At 37.1% G+C, this 20140-nt stretch overlaps 1 protein-coding gene across 1 annotated transcript; it reads left to right on the top strand.

Annotated features, from left to right (window-relative positions):
* The first annotated feature begins 9004 nt into the window (after positions 1-9004).
* Positions 9005-19360, top strand: LOC146630012 (uncharacterized). Its single transcript, XM_085355402.1, has 12 exons — positions 9005-10026; positions 10228-10450; positions 10627-10792; positions 10874-10956; positions 11035-11211; positions 11652-11744; positions 12420-12485; positions 15867-15953; positions 17305-17439; positions 18444-18497; positions 18651-18719; positions 19262-19360. The coding sequence occupies exons 1-12, from the start codon at positions 9005-9007 to the stop codon at positions 19358-19360; spliced, it is 2274 nt and encodes a 757-aa protein (XP_085211528.1).
* Positions 19361-20140: the final 780 nt, after the last annotated feature.

The raw sequence follows: 20140 nt of genomic DNA on the forward strand, positions 1-20140 counted from the left end.
CTACACTCTATTTGTGGCATCAGTCTTTTCATTGATTCTTTTCTTTTCCCCCCTCGAGATGTTTGTCTCATGATTAAAGCCAAAATATAATCACAACTAACTCTGCGCTCTACACGATTCAATTGAAATTTTAATATGGTTAAAAAATATTGAAATCAGAAATGCAACTTGTTACAAAATGCAACATGCAAAATGTAAACAAAGCAGTTTTATGTAAGGAGTTGGGGAACTCCAGGCCTCAAGGGTCGGTGTCCTGCATGTTTTAGATATCACCCTGGGTCAACACACCTGAATCAAATGATTAGTTCATTACCAGGTCTTTGGAGAACTTCAAGACATGCCAAAGAGGAAATTTAGCCGTTTACATGAGCTGTGTTGGAACAAGGACACATCTAAAACCTGCAGGACACTGGCCCACCCCTGAGTTAGATGGTAATAAAGCCATCTCCATTGACAGGATCAGATAATTTAACAACTTAGGCTCTGGTTACGCAGGTCTAGAGACTGATTGGTGACCACCTTACAACCAACACTCACTACGGAGAAATGTGTATTTTCCAACCAACCATTGATTTGTTGGCAGTTTAAACCCTTTAGATGGTAAGTGACCACCTGGTGACCACTAGGGAAAACGTGTATTACCAACCACTAGTGAATGGTTGCTGTAAGATGAAGTGGTATACAGATCTGCAACAAAAATCTCCTTCAGATTGCTTTGTGACAGTTTGCCATAGTCTTCTGTAGTTTGCATTGAAGATGCCAACTTGTCAACCAGAAACTATTGCAAAGTACAGTGGAACTCCGACTTACGAATACCCCATTTAAAGAAAAATTCAAGTTACGAAGGCACTGAACGGCAATATTTCTGCCCACGTTACGGCAAAATGCCCGTGTAACGAAATCCGCTGGCTCTGATTGGCTGAGCCTACAATGCCCACAATGCCTTCCGAATCATGTGACAACCCCTTGAACAACGTATTGTTGTTCTAGTTAGCAATTAGCCTATAGCCTATCGTTCAGCATCGCCTCACTCAAAAGGTGCCATGGGTGATTCGACTTACGAGAATTTTTGACTTACGAAAGACACTCGGGAACGAATTAATTTCGTAAGTCGGGATTCCACTGCACTTTACAGCCTTACTTACTTACAATCCAAGTCTCCAAGAATAGAATTACAACTAACAGTGGTAAATAACTAACAGTGGTAAAAACAATGAGAAAACACAGAACTCATGGAAAACAGCCACCATGACAAGAATAACGACTAAATTCCAACAATGCTAAAAACAATGGTAAAAAACAACAACAGCCAAACAGCAAGCTTGACCAGAACACGAGGGACCTCAGACTGGACCAGAAGCAGTTAATAATGTCTGATTTAAAACCGTCAGTTGTTGAACAGGTTCTTATGTTGGATGGGAAGATTATTCCAGAGCTTAAGGCCAATAATAGCAGAGGCCTGATGGCTTTGAGTCTTTAGGTGAGAAGAGGGAACTGCGAGAACTTGTTAGGATGATGAGTGCCTCAGTGACCTGGAGGCAAAATAGGGAGTTAAAAGATAATAATAATATTAATAATAATGGATTGGATTTATATAGCGCTTTTCAAGGCACCCAAAGCGCTTTACAATGCCACTATTCATTCACTCTCACATTCACAGATGTGTATTAAGGAGTTAATACAGGGCGGTGTTTAAAAGCACATAACAAAAATGTAAAATCTTTAGAACCCCACAGGTAGCCAGTTCAGCTGAGCTAAAACAGACTGCGGTAAAGTGAGCCGTCATTTGTGAGCCGCGGTCAAGCCAGCCGCCTCCTATCCGCCGCATAAATTTCCTTGCGCTTTTACACCAGTCTTTACGGTAGCGCCTTTTCGCTTTATATCCTGATTGAAAGCCTAGACTCGCGCACACATGCACGCGCGTGAACAGTCACACGCACGCGCGCACACAAATTACAATGGAACAGCCCAATACAGCCATCGTGACAGTCTGGTTGCATATTCAAAAATTCATTAAAAATCATTCTTAAAAGTTGATGCCAAGCTTTCAACACAATCCTCTTCTCGGACACCTACTTTACCTCTGGGCCAGTTTTTACCCAGATTTACTGTAATATTACTCAGAAATCACAGTAAACTCATATTCAGTGCAATACAGTCAATGCACTACAATTATGTTTATTTCAACAATTCCTTAAAAGTCATCCTGAATAGTTGAGGTCCAACTTTCAACACATCCCCCCTCTGGGACACCTACTGTACCTGTGTGCCAATTTTCATCCAGATTTACTGTAGAATTCCTCAGAAATTAAAGGGTACTTGTATTCAATGCAATACAGTCAATACAATAGAATTATGTCAATTTTCAGAAATTCATTAAAAATCATCCTGAGTAGTTGATGTACAACTTTCAACACATCCCCCCTCTGGGACACCTACTGTACCTGTGTGCCAAGTTTCATCCAGATTTACTGTAGAATTCCTCAGAAATTAATGGAAACATTTATTTAATCTAATACAGCCAATACACTACAATTGTGTCAATTTTCAAAAATTCATTAAAAATCATCCTGAGTAGTTGATGTACAACTTTCAACACATCCCCCCTCTGGGACACCTACTGTACCTGTGTGCCAAGTTTCATCCAAATTTACTGTAGAATTCCTCAGAAATTAAAGGGTACTTGTATCCAATGCAGTCGGCCAATACAGTAGAATTATGTCAATTTTCAAAAATTCATTAAAAATCATCCTGAGAAGTTGATGTACAACTTTCAACACATCCCCCTTCTGGGACACCTACTGTACCTGTGTGCCAATTTTCATCCAGATTTACTGTAGAATTCCTCAGAAATTAAAGGGTACTTGTATTCAATGCAATACAGTCAATACAATAGAATTATGTCAATTTTCAGAAATTCATTAAAAATCATCCTGAGTAGTTGATGTACAACTTTCAACACATCCCCCCTCTGGGACACCTACTGTACCTGTGTGCCAAGTTTCATCCAGATTTACTGTAGAATTCCTCAGAAATTAATGGAAACATTTATTCAATCTAATACAGCCAATACACTACAATTGTGTCAATTTTCAAAAATTCATTAAAAATCATCCTGAGAAGTTGATGTACAACTTTCAACACATCCCCCCTCTGGGACACCTACTGTACCTGTGTGCCAAGTTTCATCCAAATTTACTGTAGAATTCCTCAGAAATTAAAGGGTACTTGTATTCAATGCAATACAGTCAATACAATAGAATTATGTCAATTTTCAGAAATTCATTAAAAATCATCCTGAGTAGTTGATGTCCAACTTTCAACACATCCCCCCTCTGGGACACCTACTGTACCTGTGTGCCAAGTTTCAGCCAGATTTACTGTAGAATCCTCAGATATTAAAGGGTACTTGTATTAAATTTCACCGTCAAATTAATAAAGCTTCTCTGGTTCTGATTTTTCTGTAGAATATGTATATTTTGGGCATAAATAAAATTACATTGAGGTGCAGAATAGCTTTCCAAAAGCTAATTTTGATAGTCTTTAATTACTCATTTTAATGTCAGATCCTTTAATCTGAGTTGCACAGTGGCATGGTGTTTAGCACTGTTGCCCCATAGCAAGAATGTTGTCAGTTCAATTCCACCATCATGCTGTTTTCTTTCTGTCTGGAGTTTGCATATTCTCCACATGTTTGCATGTGTTCTCTCTGGGTACTCTGGCTTCCTCCCACTGTCCAAAGATATGTGTGGAATTGATTAATCTAAGTTATAGGTGTGAGTGCTAATGGTTTTCTGTCCCTGTGTGTTTGCCCTGCGCCAGACTTGCGACCTGTCCAGGGTGTACCTCGCCTCTCGCCCTATGACAGCGACCTCACGCAAGCCTTTAGAGGACAAACGCAAGTGAATAGATGGATGTTTCAATGTAGTTGGTACATTATGACAAAAATGATACACTTTACTTAATTACTTAAGAATTGATTATCACAGTGGCAATTATCAGAATCGTTAAAATTCTGAAGTGATTAAAAATTTGACTTGGTCTTCTCATTTGCATTCTATTTTTTATCCTATTGTATATTTTATTCTATTTTTTCTAATATATGTAGTATTTTATTCTATTCTACTTTGTATATTTCTGTACAGTATTTTATTCTTATTGTATTCCAATTTTGGTATATAACTTTTGCACTGTCCACTTCCTGCTGTGACAAAACAATTTTCCCACGTGTTCGAATAATAAAGGTTATCATATCTTATCTCTTTTTTCTCATTGTTTTCTGTTTTTAATGTTGGTTGATTTTACACTGTAATACTAAAATGTACAGCATTGCTGAGTATCAAAATATTTTAGTTTTACTCACATTTTTCAACATTTAGCTTTCTAGGAGACTTTCTTTTAAAATTTATTTTCACAATAATAGTGAGGACCAGTTGTCAATGTTTTTCAAAAGTCCTACACACACTTTCCTATACTCAACCAATGTGTTATCATCTTCCAAAAATACTTCAACAAACCTGTATAATTTTTCCATAACACCAATAAACAAAATCACAAAACAGTTGCTCAAGAGTATTCACCCATCAGTGAAGTATGAAGGTTATTATACCATAATGGAACTTTACCAAAAAAAGACATTAATTATTTTGTCTAATTCATTTAAAATATCCATCCATCCATCCATCCTCATCCGCTTTATCCGAGGCCGGGTCGCGGGGGCAGCAGCCTAAGCAAAGAGGCCCAGACCTCCCTCTCCCCAGCCACCTCCTCCAGCTTGTCCGGGGGAGTACCAAGGCGTTCCCAGGCCAGCCGAGAGATATAATCTCTCCAGCGTGTCCTGGGTCTGCCCCGGGGCCTCCTCCCGGTGGGACATGCCTGGAACACCTCACCCAGGAGGCGCCCAGGAGGCAGCCTTGTCAGATGCCCGAACCACCTCAGCTGGCTCCTTTCGATGTGGAGCAGCAGCGGCTCTACTCTGAGCCCCTCCCGGATGGCCGAAATTCTCACCCTATCTCTAAGAGAGAGGCCAGCCACCCTTCGGAGGAAGCTCATTTCTGCCGCTTGTATCCGCGATCTCGTTCTTTCGGTCACTACCCACAGCTCGTGGCCATAGGTGAGGGTAGGGACGTAGATCGACCGGTAAATTGAGAGCTTCGCTTTTACACTCAGCTCTCTCTTCACCACGACGGGCCGGTGCAGCGTCTGCATTACTGCAGCCGCAGCCCCAATCCGTCTGTCGATCTCCGGCTCCCTTCTCCCATCACTCGCGAACAAGACCCCGAGATACTTGAACTCCTCCACTTGGGGCAGGAACTCATCCCCGACCCGGAGTGGGCACTCCACCCTTTTATTATTTTATTTCAAATATCTTTAAATGCAATGTATTTAATTATTTTTTTAACTGTCAAAAATATTTTTTCAATGTGACACTAAGTACTTTTCCAAGTTTCAACCGTTTATCTACTGAAATGTCCATTTTAAAAACCTTTCATGGGTATTTTTGGGTTTAAGTACAATTGATGCATCAATGGGTTCGTTTTTTATGTGCCTGTAATACATTTTAGCGTTGCTTAATTGAACATCGAAAGTCAAAGGTCATCTGTAAACACTATTTATGTGTAACTAATATCAATTATCCAAATGATTAAAATTGAACAGGCAAGTATTAACATTTCTAAATCGCGCATTATTTTACTTTTCTGAAATGCGTCCGAGGATATCCGGTGACTATTGATCCGGGACACTGATTAAGGGTGAAGGTGATAGTAGCCTATAGCCCAATGAGTCAAGTACTTGCGGTGGCGGTGTGATGCGTGCACATGCTGCAACAACTGTAGGAACTACGGAATTACAATTTTACTTGACAGTCTTAAATACACTACGTTTGTAAACTTGGAAAAGTTACGAGTTCCCGTGGTTCTGCAACAGACAATAATGAGCTACGCAAAACGACAGATAAGGTAAGCATGCAATTAGCTTAAGCCACAAGTCATAACGTTTGCCTTCTTGACAAAAATTTTTATGAAGTTTTCCTTATGGCTTTTTGCTTCATATGTTATTTGCTTCCTATTACTGTTTTCTAAGTTAAATTTGGTTTTAACGTGTTTTTAAGTACTATGTATTTAGGTAGGGACACATTACGTAATAGATGTGGTATGACCACGTGATGCTCTCGGTAGCTCCTATAAACAAACAACCACTTTTAAACAACTTTGTTAGAAATAAATTTGATATTAATACATAATTTAATAACTTTTCCTATGTAGGCTTATTTCCTTGAACCCGAAACACAAATCATAAGACTGTTGCTTTGTCCATATCTTTGACTGTAATGGTGCGTTAACAATAATATGATTAGTCTGTTTCCATCCGAGACCATTTCGCTCACCCCAGTGGTTTTAAATAGGTCATTTCGAGTAATACAGGAAATATGTAAATATAACAAGTGCATGACAAAAACTGAAAATGTTATTGTTTGGCAAATACATTGAAGCCTTTGTTTTTTAATTTCTTATTTGTGTTACAGAACCTCCACATTTTCATCCTTTGGAAAGGCAAGTTTTATCCTTAAACAATATTTAGAAGTTATATTGTGTAAAAAAATTGAAATATAATTTTATAGTTGTATAGTTCTTTCTATTTTATTTAATTGTTTTTTACTTGCATTTACAGACACGGAAAATTCGTTTGAAACATGAACATATACTAAAATGCATTGAGACTTTCTCCGAAAGACAAAACAGAAAGAAACACAGTGTTCACCGAGGAGACGCATTCTGGAGTAACGTGTGCAAAGACTTGGGAGTGCCAAACAATTATACAAATCGTAAAAAACTTAATCATGTTGCTCTGCACTACCAAAAGGTAAGCACTCTATGATATCTATGTTTAGAGTCTGAATACTACTCTGGACTTAGTATTTATCAAGGAGAGTGGCAAACATTTTTTAAGCTCTGAATTAATTACAGAGCAAAAGTTGAGTGAGCAACAGAAGTTTGTTTAGACATGAAGAACAGTGGATGAATAATAAAAATTGGGCCTTGCACAGGCACACCTAAGTATAACAAGGTGGAAGGATACGGTTTTACATTACAGATAGATGAAAATGTAATTACTACATGTGTATTAAACAGAGAACCATGGAAGTCATACACAAACCAAAAAATATCGATGTTGAAGGTGATAGTGGGACCTCCGCAGTGAACTCATCTGCTTTGGTATGTATTTCAAAACAAAATTACATGATTTCTTTGATGTTACATATATTGTTATGAATTCAAAAGTTGCATTTTTTTAAATTATATTAATGTTTAGATTACATGGTTAAACAATCATTTACACATGAATGTATTGTTTTCTATAAATTGTAGTGTAGTGGTAAGTCCATAGTGTAGTGGGGCGACCGTGGCTCAGGGGGTTGGGAAGCGTATCTGTAACCGGAAGGTCGCCGATTCGATCCCCGGGCTCTCTGTCCTGGTCGTTGTGTCCTTGGGCAAGACACTTTACCCTACCGCCTACTGGTGTTGGCCAGAGGGGCCGATGGCGCGATATGGCAGCCTCGCTTCTGTCAGTCTGCCCCAGGGCAGCTGTGGCTACAACCGTAGCTTGCCTCCACCAGTGTGTGAATGTGAGAGTGAATGAATAGTGGCATTGTAAAGCGCTTTGGGTGCCTTGAAAAGCGCTATATAAATCCAATCCATTATTATTAGTGGTTAATAATAACACCTAACATGAGACATATTGCATTAATGGATGGAGGCACAAAAAACATAAACCGTTGTTTTTTGAAGGGCAAATCAAAATCACAGCTTTATTTGTTGGTCACAGAAAATGAGCATACTAAACTAAACTTGGAAAATATAAACTCACACTTTGCAGAGAGGCACACAAGGAAACACACAGCTTGAGGGACGACACGACACTGACTCAGAGAGCTTTGAGTACTCTGGCTGAGCAGAAAAGCAATATATATAAATCAGTCCATTTATCATCTATGTGTGTGTGTGTGTGTGTGTGTGTATCAATCAATCAATCTTTATTTATAAAGCACTTTTCATACAAAGATGTAGCACAAAGTGCTTTACATGGTTAAAAGCAGCCCACCCTGCCCTCCAACTCACCCCCCACACTCTCATTAACATAAAGTAAGTAAATTACTTGTATTATGTCCACACTGCAGAATACAATATTTTCATATAAAAGCCATATAAATATATATAAGGCTTCACAACACTGTGGTGTTCAACAAACATTGCTTCTTTACTCTACTAAAGAACTTGCTGTGACAACATGCAATACAGAGTAGTTGATTTCACATTTCTATTATACAGTTTCCATGCCTTTTTGCATAGGTTATATAAACATCTATTAAATTTGTAATATAGAGTAAGCTCTATGCTAAACCTTTTAAAATAAAACATGTAGTTCTTGTTTTACCTTACTATACTCATGAGTTAATAATTATTTCACACTCAGGATGAAGGAAACACTGGCGACGAAACATTGGAGATGTGTCCATCTGCAATGGAAGGAAATGAATCTCTCCATTTGCTCAAACAGGTTGGAATTATTTATTACATTAATTATAACTACTTTTACTCTATGAAAACAATGTCTCTATTTAAAAGTTATTTCTTTGTTTGACAAATAAAATGATATTCAAAGGATGTTGTGGAGGAGAGTGATGACAATGGCATTGTCCAAAACATTTCTCCTGAATTGAAACAACCCGGTGTGTCTCCATCACAATCGTCTACATCCCTCGAAAAGGTAAAGTATTTTCCACATAACATTTCTGTCATGAAATTACATCACCTATTTTTAATAAAGTCTTTCTGATGCATTATAGGACTGGAGTAGAAATTCATCAAACACAAGTGACAGTAGTAATGCTGAAGAGGAATTCTACAAATGCGCTTTGCCACAGCAGCCATGCTTTTTTTTCATTGATCAGAAAGACTGGCAAGACATAAAAAAAACACAGAAAGGGAGGCTTTTCAAAAGTATGCAGTGGACTAATGTTGTAGCCACTGGCATTAAGTCAGTACACCCATTTTGCAGTTTTGGATTTAAGAGGCATACCATCAAGACCAGTCAGTCACATTCTAAGACGGCTGTATTCTCATGTACGGGATACTGCCGTTTTAAGGATTGTCCAGTGACTGTGAAAGTGGAGGTTAAAGATGAAAAAACCCTGAAGGCTGATGTGCTTTTCCAAGGAGGTGAGGTGTGCCACAACACAAAGGAAATAAAAACAAGACCTGTGCGTGGACAGTCCAGAGATGTTTTAGCAGAAAAACTTGAAACCAAATTGCCAAGAAGTCTTTATCTGGATTCTCTAAATCTAATACCAGAAAAAGCTTTCCAAGCAGGGTGTCGGGATGAGGCTCCATCTAAAGATGTGTTGAAAAATATTGCCTTGTCCCACAGAAAAAAACAGAGACCTCATTTAAATGAGATGACCAGTCTGCAAATTTTAATAGACAGACAGCAAGGACTTCCAAACGAAGTCCTTCAGAGAGTGCTCCTGCATCCAAAAGGTATAATGCTGTGGTCCACAAAAACACTTTCAGTGTTTTACCAGCGGTGCAAAGAAGACATAGTATATTTTGATGCAACAGGAAGCATTATCTCTAAAGACAATGCTTCTGCTAATCCGTACTATGTGTATGAAGTGATAGTTAGAAATCCCTTCAAGGGATCATCACCTCTACCAACAGCAACTTTTGTAACATGTGACCATACCACTGCCTCTGTTACATATTTTCTACAAGCATTTCAAACAGAGCTTACACGAATGTATGGAAGCAGGGCAAACAAAAGGCCAGTAATGATCATATGTGATGGCTCACTGGTGCTTCTCCAGTCCATTGCTGTAACATTCTGCAGAGCAAGTTTGGAAGACCTTTTGGAGCGATACTTCCAGGTTATCACAGGACAGTTAGACACGGATAACTTCAACATACCCATTCTCCACCGGTGTTTGAGTCACATCATGAAGAACGCAAAGGATCTTTGCAAAAAGAGGTATTTGTGCTCGAGTCTGTGAGTACGATTGTTATTTTTCTGTTTTAAGTATTTCTCCGGTGTTAGTGTACTTGCCCTTGTAGTTATTGTTGACTTTCTAATTCATGTCTATTATAATTATATTTTGCAATTGTTTTTTCTGCTAATGATTAGACTTTGTGTTTAGTATGCATATTGTTTATATGCTTTTTTTCACTATAGACTACAGAAACACTACAAATTTGGCATGCACGTTTTTGGATTACTGGCCTGTTCTTCAAACTTGAAAGACATGGATGGCATCATTATAAGTGCAACAGTTGTTTTCAAAAGTCCATGCAGTGGACCAGAAGTGAAAAAACACCTGCAGAACCTCAAAATGCTGATCGATCAGACGGGGAATGGGGATGCTGAAGAAACAGACATCATTCCAGAGGATTATAAGGTAATTTTAAAATTCATCTTGGATTTCAATGTTTCAGATATTAATTGTGTTCATGATGTAGTGTGACACCAATAACATCGTTTTGTAGTATATTTATGTGTTTTTAAAAACAATTAAGACTTTCTTTAAAAATCAAAAGACATTGTAATCATATGATATTTCAATTTTTATTTCAGACAGATATTGTTCATTCATCACTTAAAAAGCACTTTGTCGAAGTAATTGCCAGTGCCCACCTTGATGTGACTGGACCACTGAATGTGTACTATGCACCAGCATTCATTTCAAGTATTTCAAAGTACTTTCTACCACATGCTACCTTGTGGTCAGGAATGCTGCTTGGTATGTCTTGTTTTGGTCAATCAACACTTATATGTTGTTATTTATGTGCTTTATTGATTAAAAATTCTGTCTTTTCTTTAGGAGACCTTGGACGGCATGGGAAAGGCTCAGCGTATCGCTTTCTCAGTAAACGGTACAATCATGTGTCGAAGTTTAAGAAGCAGGTAGAATAAGTTAATACAGTAAAAGAAACATTATGCTGAATTCGGCCAAAGTGTAAATGATGTAATTAACATTTTCAGAACTACACTGAAGACAATCGAACGCAAGGGATAATGGAAAAAAGTCAATGGGACCTGAAAAGGATTCGCTTTGAACGAAGGCGTCTCACTAGACTCGATGACTTTGTGCAAATATATCAAAGGAAACATGATGCTCTTCTCCGAGAATATGGCGATGTAGGCAAAAAAAGGATGAAGGTGAGGTTTAAATAGGATAATTTAAATTTTGGGACAGATTTTGTGCAGTTTTTACACAACAACAGTCATTCGCACTGCTGTTTTTGAATTTATCAAATCTGTAATGTATATTCACATTCACATTAGAAATGTTTTTTTCTTTTTGTGCATTCTTTAGTCTAAAATGTCTTTGGTACTGTCATTGTGACTTTGTGTTATTAACAAACATTTTCTCAAATGCATTACATGTGGTTAGAATGACATTTCAGACGTGATAAATATAGGAGATTATTAGACTAACAACTGTAATTAAACAAAAGACAGGAAGCATTAAGCATTTTACGGTAACTAAATTTGGGATTACAGTAAATGTCCTTGACGGTTTGCATGTTTGTAATCTTTTAAACATGAAGATCAGATCTAAAAAGTATTGTTAATTATTTAAAAATTATACTTTTCAGTCTTACCGAGTGGAGACCGAGAAGTGGAAGAAAAAAAGTCGAAAACGAAAAGGCTTCTATGTAACTCCTCTGATGGGAAAACGAGTCAAACAGGTAAGGTATCATCATTTTTTCTATCATCTATGCATGTCACTAAAACATTTTCTATTAGAAAGGTTGTGTGTTCTAATCAAATTTAAATGTGTACTTTGCTTTTCTTTTTTTTACAATTGTTCAATTAGTTATGTAAAAAATACTGTAATCTTACTGTAATTCTCTTTATGCTCCTGTGATTTAATTCATTTTATGCATATTTATGAAAGTAAATAACGATGTTAACTATACATAAATGTACAGTAATTATAACTCATCTATGTGTTAAAAATGTTTTGTATACATCAAATAACCATGTTAAGTCCCATAATACATTTTCTAATTAAAAACATCATTAGTCTTTCACAGCTTTTAGGAAAACTTTGTTAATGAAAATCTTGATATTGTACACTCCACACATGGCAACAGCTACCCATAAAATACTTGATGTTAGTGAAATAATTATCATTATTGTTAGTTATTGCTGTTGTAGAAGACCATTTATATCACTTAAAATTTTGTTCGGAAAATGCAGTAACATATAAACACAGACAAAGACTGTATATTGTCTAAACCTATGTATGTATTAGAGATCAAGAATAATTTAAGTTCTGCTAAAGACATACATTGTCATGTGTGTTCTGTAATTAATCTGTGTTCTTCCATGTAAAGTAGTAATTATATTATTTTTATAAGGATCATCAAGAAGAACCACCACACTCAGATGTGCCCACAGAGCAGACTGAAGCTGTCACTAAACAGGTTTGATATATACATACACAACACCCAGCACGCCCCTGCGGGCGGTTATTTATTTATTTATTTTTTGTATCCTTCAAGCTCGGGTCCTCTACCAGAGGCCTGGGAGCTTGAGGGTCCTGCGCAGTATCTTAGCTGTTCCCAGGACTGCGCTCTTCTGGACAGAGATCTCCAATGTTGTTCCCGGGATCTGCTGGAGCCACTCGCCTAGCTTGGGAGTCACCGCACCTAGTGCTCCGATTACCACGGGGACCACCGTTACCTTCACCCTCCACATCCTCTCGAGCTCTTCTCTGAGCCCTTGGTATTTCTCCAGCTTCTTCCTGATATTGCTGTCATTCGGAACCGCTACATCGATCACTACGGCCGTCTTCTTCTGTTTGTCTACCACCACTATGTCCGGTTGGTTAGCCACCACCATTTTGTCCGTCTGTATCTGGAAGTCCCACAGGATCTTAGCTCGGTCATTCTCCACCACCCTTGGGGGCATCTCCCATTTTGACCTCGGGACTTCCAGGTTATACTCGGCACAGATGTTCCTGTACACTATGCCGGCCACTTGGTTATGGCGTTCCATGTATGTCTTGCCTGCTAGCATCTTGCACCCTGCTGTTATGTGCTGGATTGTCTCTGGGGCATCTTTACACAGCCTGCACCTGGGGTCTTGCCTGGTGTGATAGACCCCAGCCTCTATGGATCTTGTGCTCAGAGCTTGTTCTTGTGCTGCCATGATTAGTGCCTCTGTGCTGTCTTTCAGTCCAGCTTTGTCCAGCCACTGGTAGGATTTCTGGATATCAGCCACCTCCTCTATCTGCCGGTGGTACATACCGTGCAGGGGCCTGTCCTTCCATGATGGTTCCTCGTCTCCCTCCTCTTTCTTGGGTTTCTGCTGCCTGAGGTATTCACTGAGCACTCGGTCAGTTGGGGCCATCTTCCCAATGTATTCTTGGACGTTCGTTGTCTCATCCTGGACTGTGGTGCTGACACTCACCAGTCCCCGGCCCCCTTCCTTCCGCTTAGCGTACAGCCTCAGGGTACTGGACTTGGGGTGAAACCCTCCATGCATGGTAAGGAGCTTTCTTGTCTTTATGTCAGTGGCTTCTATCTCCTCCTTTGGCCAGCCTATTATCCCAGCAGGGTACCTGATCACGGGCAGGGCGTACGTGTTGATGGCCCGGATCTTGTTCTTACCATTCAGCTGACTCCTCAGGACTTGCCTGACCCTCTGCAGGTACTTGGTGGTTGCAGCTTTTCTAGCGGCCTCTTCATGGTTCCCATTTGCCTGCGGGATCCCCAAGTACTTGTAACTGTCCCCTGTGTCTGCAATGTTGCCTTCTGGTAGTTCAATCCCCTCAGTTCTGACTACCTTCCCTCTCTTTGTTACCATTCGTTACCATATATATATGTATTTATATAAATTATTTAATTGTATCAAAGAAACTATTATTATAATTACTGATTTTACTTTGCTTTATTTTATTTTTTTTTGTAAACACTAACACTTAATTATCATTTTAAAGATGTTGCTAGTAAATATTTATTAAGGGAACCTTCTAAAAGAAAAGCAAGCTTGCTTTTCATTTAAATACTTTGAAAGTAGTTCTCCCGGATGCTCCTCGAAGAAGCCTTGAAAACAACAACACCAATGGCCAAATTACATCCCTGAACAGTGACAATATATTTTGTTTTTAATCATTGGCTATAGATATAAATATTGTATCTCTGTACTCATATTCTCATAACCTACAGATGACGATATGAATGAAAAAAATTAAATTTTACAATTCATCACCCATTAAAAAATGTGGCCGCTGATGTTTTTAATTTTTCATATCACAGTCAGTGATCCATATTTTGCTTCATTGATTATTACTTGTTGACAATCGTTCATATTTTTGATCCGATAATCTTGAAGGCCAGCCATAATACTGATTCATATCATGACTTATGTTCGTTGGTTCCTTTGTTCTTCGAGCAACTTAAAAGATCGAGTTAATTGGGTCGTCAAGAAGTCACTTCTTTTTCTAAGAATAATGTCAGTCAGTAGTATTCGCGTAAAAATGATTGAAAAAGTCCAGTCATGAAAGGCATTTAAACTGTTGGATTGATTGCTCAATACTGTTTAAAAAAAAAAAAAGCAAGACATTTTAATATCTATCTATCGATCGATAGATAGATATACATAGAGAATGAGAGAGAGAGAGAGAGAGAGAGAGAGATAAATATGTGAGTGTGTGTTTTTAAATTTTAATGTTATTATGTGAGAACAATGAAAATTTGGATGTAATAGCACTAGTTCATGCTTTCTAATACAGCAGGTAATACAAAGAAAGGATGGCTGGCATCTATAGTAGTTTTGCCTAATCTAATTTTGAAATACATTGTTGTTGAGCTATACTTGACCTTGAATAATATGTTTATTACAATCTCTGTATTCATCTTTCTTAAATTTTTTATAATGTTATGAATTCTATATTTACTTTGTTATTTAAATTTTTTTGTTTTTCATTTTTACAATTTTCTCACAAGGATGAAGAAGAACAAGCAGCAACACAAAAAAGGATAATGTCAGCACATCTCACGCAAGATGTAAACATTTCAGTGTGGATTGCTGATCTCTGCAAGTTTCAAGTGGACGCTGTTGTCAATGCAGCAAATCCCATGTTACAACATTGTGGTGGGCTGGCATTGGCGATCTCAGAATGTGGTGGGACAAAAATACAGAAAGAGAGCAATAATTACATAGCAGAAAACGGACCTCTGCGGACTGGAGAAGCTATTGTAACAAGTGCTGGGAACCTGTCTTGCCAAAAAATTATTCACGTAGTGGGACCATGTCTGCAAAGCAAACCATCAGCCAAAGATGTCACACAAGCAAAACCAATGTTGCGACAGGCCATAATCAGTGTTTTGCAAAAGGCCGAGGAGCACAAAATGTGTTCTATTGCAATTCCAGCAGTAAGTTCAGGAATATACAACTTTCCTGCCAGGGAATGTGCTGATGTGATTGTTCAAACAATCTATGACCATGTAAAAAATAAGACTAAAAAATCAGCACCATTTACAATAAATCTTGTGGACAAGGAGGAAAAAAATGCAAAGGAAATGGAGAGGGCGTGCAAAGAACTGTTGAAGGACCCATTTCCAAACAGTGAAGGACAAGGAAATCAGAATGAGGATCCAACTCCAACTTCCATAAGTCAGGTGATCATGGTTTTTGTGATATTAAGGTTTTAATTATGGTAATGTATTTTTGATTTATATCAATTTGAAAATATTAAATGCAAGGCAAAAATTACACTTTAAAACAGTGAATTAGAATATAGTAGCACACCACACATATTAAACAATATTTAAATGGTAATGTGTTTTAATTTATGATAGAGCACAGACGATATAGAACGATGCGATGTGCGAAACACCTCCAGAGAAGTACAGGAGGAAAAGGGCAACACATTGGATAAATTACAGGTAAATCAATGTGTATTATACTGTCTTTAGCTTCAATGAAATCACAACAAAAAGTCATAACATCATGATCACTAGAGTTGCTGCTATGTCATTCAGACACAGTTCGGAAACATGCAGAGGGTTACATGAGAATAACATGTGTGTAGGGTAATTTCCAATAAACCAAGTTCAAAAAAGGAGAGTCTATGGCTGACGCGTGTTCCTGGTTTCCAAAAGAAATGCTTCCAGTTGCATTATGATTTGAAGACTGTTTATTTATTACAAACTGAAGATGTAACAATGAACTCCTTCCTAAAAAAGCATGAAAGTTCCAAAAAATAGCAGTTATCCATAACTAGCTGTGCACACGGTCAGAAAACCGTGAGACTCCTAACCTCTATGTCCATGCTCCTCCCCTTCCCTCTCACACACTCACACAGGGTTTCATGCTACTATTGCACTTACATACTTAGTGAGAGGTACCCCCTTTTAGGTTCCAATCCCAAAACAGTGACTTAAAATTACTTTATGTAAACACATATATTTTCACATTTATTAATCCTGAAAAGATGACTTATGTAATGAATCTATGAATTATAAAACAAACATGAACTCAATCGTAAATAAAAATATAAAGCAGACGTCTGGCGCTTACAATGTGAATTTTTATGTTTGAAATTTTTGTGCAAAACTAAGGCTTATGTATTCTGTTATGATGAAAACTCTTTCTGTTCCTTTAAACTATTCATCCTTTTTACAGCTTTTCCAAGCTAATTAATTATTGATTGTGGTAGGTAGACTGATGTCAAATTGAGTTATTAGTATTCACAAATTAAATTTGAAAGTAACAATCTTGTGCACATCAAACAACTTTTCAATAAATACTTAACTTGTCATAAAAAATGTATTAGGTCTCTATAATGTTATAACACATAGTCATTTATATGTCTTGATGAATTGTCAATCATCCTTTTTATGTCAAACTGAAAAACTTGATTCCATTCATCTGGACGTAGCTTTTTCAGTGGGAGAAAAGTTTCGTCAATCATCAAAGTGACTTCTTCAGTCTAATCTTACTGCAGTTTTCCCCCAAATTATAAAGAGAACATTATCATTCTAAGTTAAACCAGCAAACTGAAGTAATGATCAGTTGCGGGGTGAGTTGCTTCATCATAACTATGCAAATTGGTATGACCATTGATCAAGAACGACTCATCAAAGACCACTAATAAATGCCCATGAGTCAGTATGCAAATGTACATTTTGTAAGATGCGGTACATCTGGAGTTATTTGTGTACTTTTTTGACAATGTCAAAAGCATTACTTACTCTTGTGCCACAAATACAAATACACTGTTTATGTTGCCCATAGGTCACTGCACTGTGGAAAAGACAGGAAACCGAAATTGTTGTTGCTGTGATTCCATCACAAATAAAAGGGAACAACTTTATAGTTCACCACAGCGAGCTGAAATCACTGGAACCTCATCAATGGTTAACAGGCGAGGTACGTGGAAAAGACAGACTACAAAATAAATGAAGCTGTATTTTAATTACTGTGTTACATAACCTTTCAAACCAAAAATTTAATTTCCTGGTGTTTGTTTTGGTTTATTGCTATTCATAGAGCAAAAACATCACTGATCTTAATGCTGTTCCCATATCAACAACACATTTTAGCATCCACGTTACACAGTTGGAATGTTTTTATAGACAGAGCTATTGTTTATACATGCTTTAGTCTTAAATGGATTTGTTACTGTGCTGATGCACTTGAATCTTAAAAGGTTTTATACTGTTGTCAGTCACAACTCCAGATCGCTAACTTTCATGCGTAATGACCAGCATTGCTTTAATTTAAAATAAATAAATAGCCGTAAAAAATCAAAAAATATCTATCAAATTATTTAAAAAGGTGAAATTGTCTAAGATGAACTTTCAGTCTTGAGTCACATTTTGTTATCCAGATTTTCCATGAAAACACAACTAAAGGATTTAATAATGTTCTGTGATATTGTAACTTTGATATTTATTGGAGTATATTGTTTTTTAAATCTGTTTTTATTAAAATGTGAAACGTTAATAAGCACAAAATGTTGCTTCAATCTCCTGTTCATGGCTGACAGGAGTCACACACAGTGTGGTCTTCGGTTGATATAAACCTTCTGCCTCGATATCTGCTTTGTTGTATTTTCATAATTTGTCTTCTGTGTACTTTGGTTTTATATAGTGTTTATTTGAGTTACTGTTATTATACTGTTAGCTCAATATATTCTTTCATTTTGTAATGTTTGACATAAACTAGCTATATTTTGATAGAGAAAATCACATATAAAATCAGTCAGCCAATCAATGAAAATGAAAGTGCGTTTGAGTGCTTTAGAGAGTAAAATTCTTACATTGATAGCACTACATTATTAATTAATCATGGATTACATATTTTCTAAAATGTAACATAATTAGCAGTTTAATTTGACCTCTCTTCATTATTCAATGTTTTTTTTGTACAAGATCATAGAGTGTGCCCTGCATGAAATTGCCGGAAAGTTGGATTTGGGCAGTAAGGTATACATACTGAACCACTACACTGCCGGTGTCATCCTGTTCGGGAAAAGAGAAATGATGAGGAGGCACTGTTTGTCAAAGGTAATAAATACATATACATATTTCAATATAAATATATTTGTATTTTACATTGTGTTAATGCTTTGTTAACAGGTCAACTTTGACAACTACCAGGCAATTGTTTCGTTTGTGAACGTTGGAAATGTTCACTGGAAGTTCCTGGTTAGTACTAACACAAATTTTCCTCCAGAAAATTCATATTTTGAATAAAAAAACGCAATATTATGGAATAATTAGGGTTTTGTTTTTCAAATTATGTACTGTTAGTGCCATAAAATTTCATCCCTGGAAACCTTTTTTACTTTGTGAGACAAATGGATTCATCAAACCCAGATTTGTGGTGTCTTTGATCTCCCACTATGAAGTCCTGCGCGTCAAATGCCAGTATACTGTAATGCTAATTGTTTCCTATCATTTTTCATTAAAAACTGAAATTTACGGTATTCGACTGTAGTAAATCTTGTGTGGACAAATAAGATAATAGCAAATGGAATCTGTAAATCACCTTGACTTATTGTAATAGGGATTGATGGGGATTGATGTAATAATATCTTTTATAACTGCTTTTCCTGGGCTCATTTTAACAATCAGCTGTAATAACTGATCAAACTAGTTTTATTCAAACCTCTCAAGCATGATAAAAGACATATTTTTATCTGTAATTACTGGCTAGAGAATTAATTGTATTATCTTTTCTGTTACAGTACCTAAGTAAAGCAGACAGCTGTCTTTACCTTGTTGATCCAGCACGCAACAAAAGAGAGCTTGAAGAATCCAAAGTGGCAGCACAAAAATTCAGGTAAATGTTATTTTTCCAAAATTAAAATTAAAAAATTATCATTTACTTTTATAGTTGTGCAGTGTTTTCCAAATTTGTAGGCCAGGCCTTATCGGTGGGCTGGGATGGTAATGTGCCTCAGTAATTACATTTTAGCATGAAAAAGTACAAGTTGGTTGTTAGTTTATTATATTACTTAATATTGTGTTAAATCACAGTATTAAGTAAACTGTATGTGTCCCAATAGTAGATGGGTCAGTCATTGGCCTTAAGAACTTGCTTTAGCAGTTTAGATGCAGCAGCTTGTGTTTGTAATGTGATGGTTGATTTTTGTTTTTTATTTAATTATATATTACTTTCCCTTTTTTTTTTTCATTGAATTACAGTTTCTTTTATTCTGTGTGTTTTTTGGTGGTGCAGCCATATTGGCGTTGGGACTGTGTAAATAATATCAATAGTGAATTGTGATTACTGTAGATGATTTAATACAGTACTCAAAGCCAGTGCTATTTTAGTTTTTGTCTAAGTGATATCTCTCGACCGTCTTTGTTTCCCATAAATAAAGAATGTGGCATAAAATTAAGCCACATGTTATTCCAAAATGTTTTATAGTAGAGTTTTTTTCAAACTGTGTGTGCTGACATTGAACATTCAAAATAAGGTAATGACCTGCCTGTCTGGCAGCGTGCCGAGCGGGCAGATTTTGTATTCTAGTTCAGAACATTTTTCTGTTTGCCGTCCAGCATTAAAGCTGTACTTAAGTTCAGAATTTTGTTTCCGTGAGTCTGCATTTTCTTAACTTTTC

This window comes from Diplotaxodon limnothrissa, linkage group LG6 (genome assembly GCF_057381915.1).
Source record: "Diplotaxodon limnothrissa isolate DT_005_m linkage group LG6, D_limnothrissa_male_GT1.1, whole genome shotgun sequence".
Classification (NCBI taxonomy): Eukaryota; Metazoa; Chordata; class Actinopteri; order Cichliformes; family Cichlidae; genus Diplotaxodon; species Diplotaxodon limnothrissa.

Bases quoted from the DNA above. Each gene is read 5' to 3' on its own strand.
- LOC146630012 (XM_085355402.1), top strand. From the start codon at position 9,005: ATGCAGTGGACTAATGTTGTAGCCACTGGCATTAAGTCAGTACACCCA. The intron at 10,027-10,227 runs GTATTTGTGCTC...TTTTCACTATAG, and splicing joins AAGGATCTTTGCAAAAAGAG to ACTACAGAAACACTACAAAT. The intron at 10,451-10,626 runs GTAATTTTAAAA...TTTTTATTTCAG, and splicing joins TCATTCCAGAGGATTATAAG to ACAGATATTGTTCATTCATC.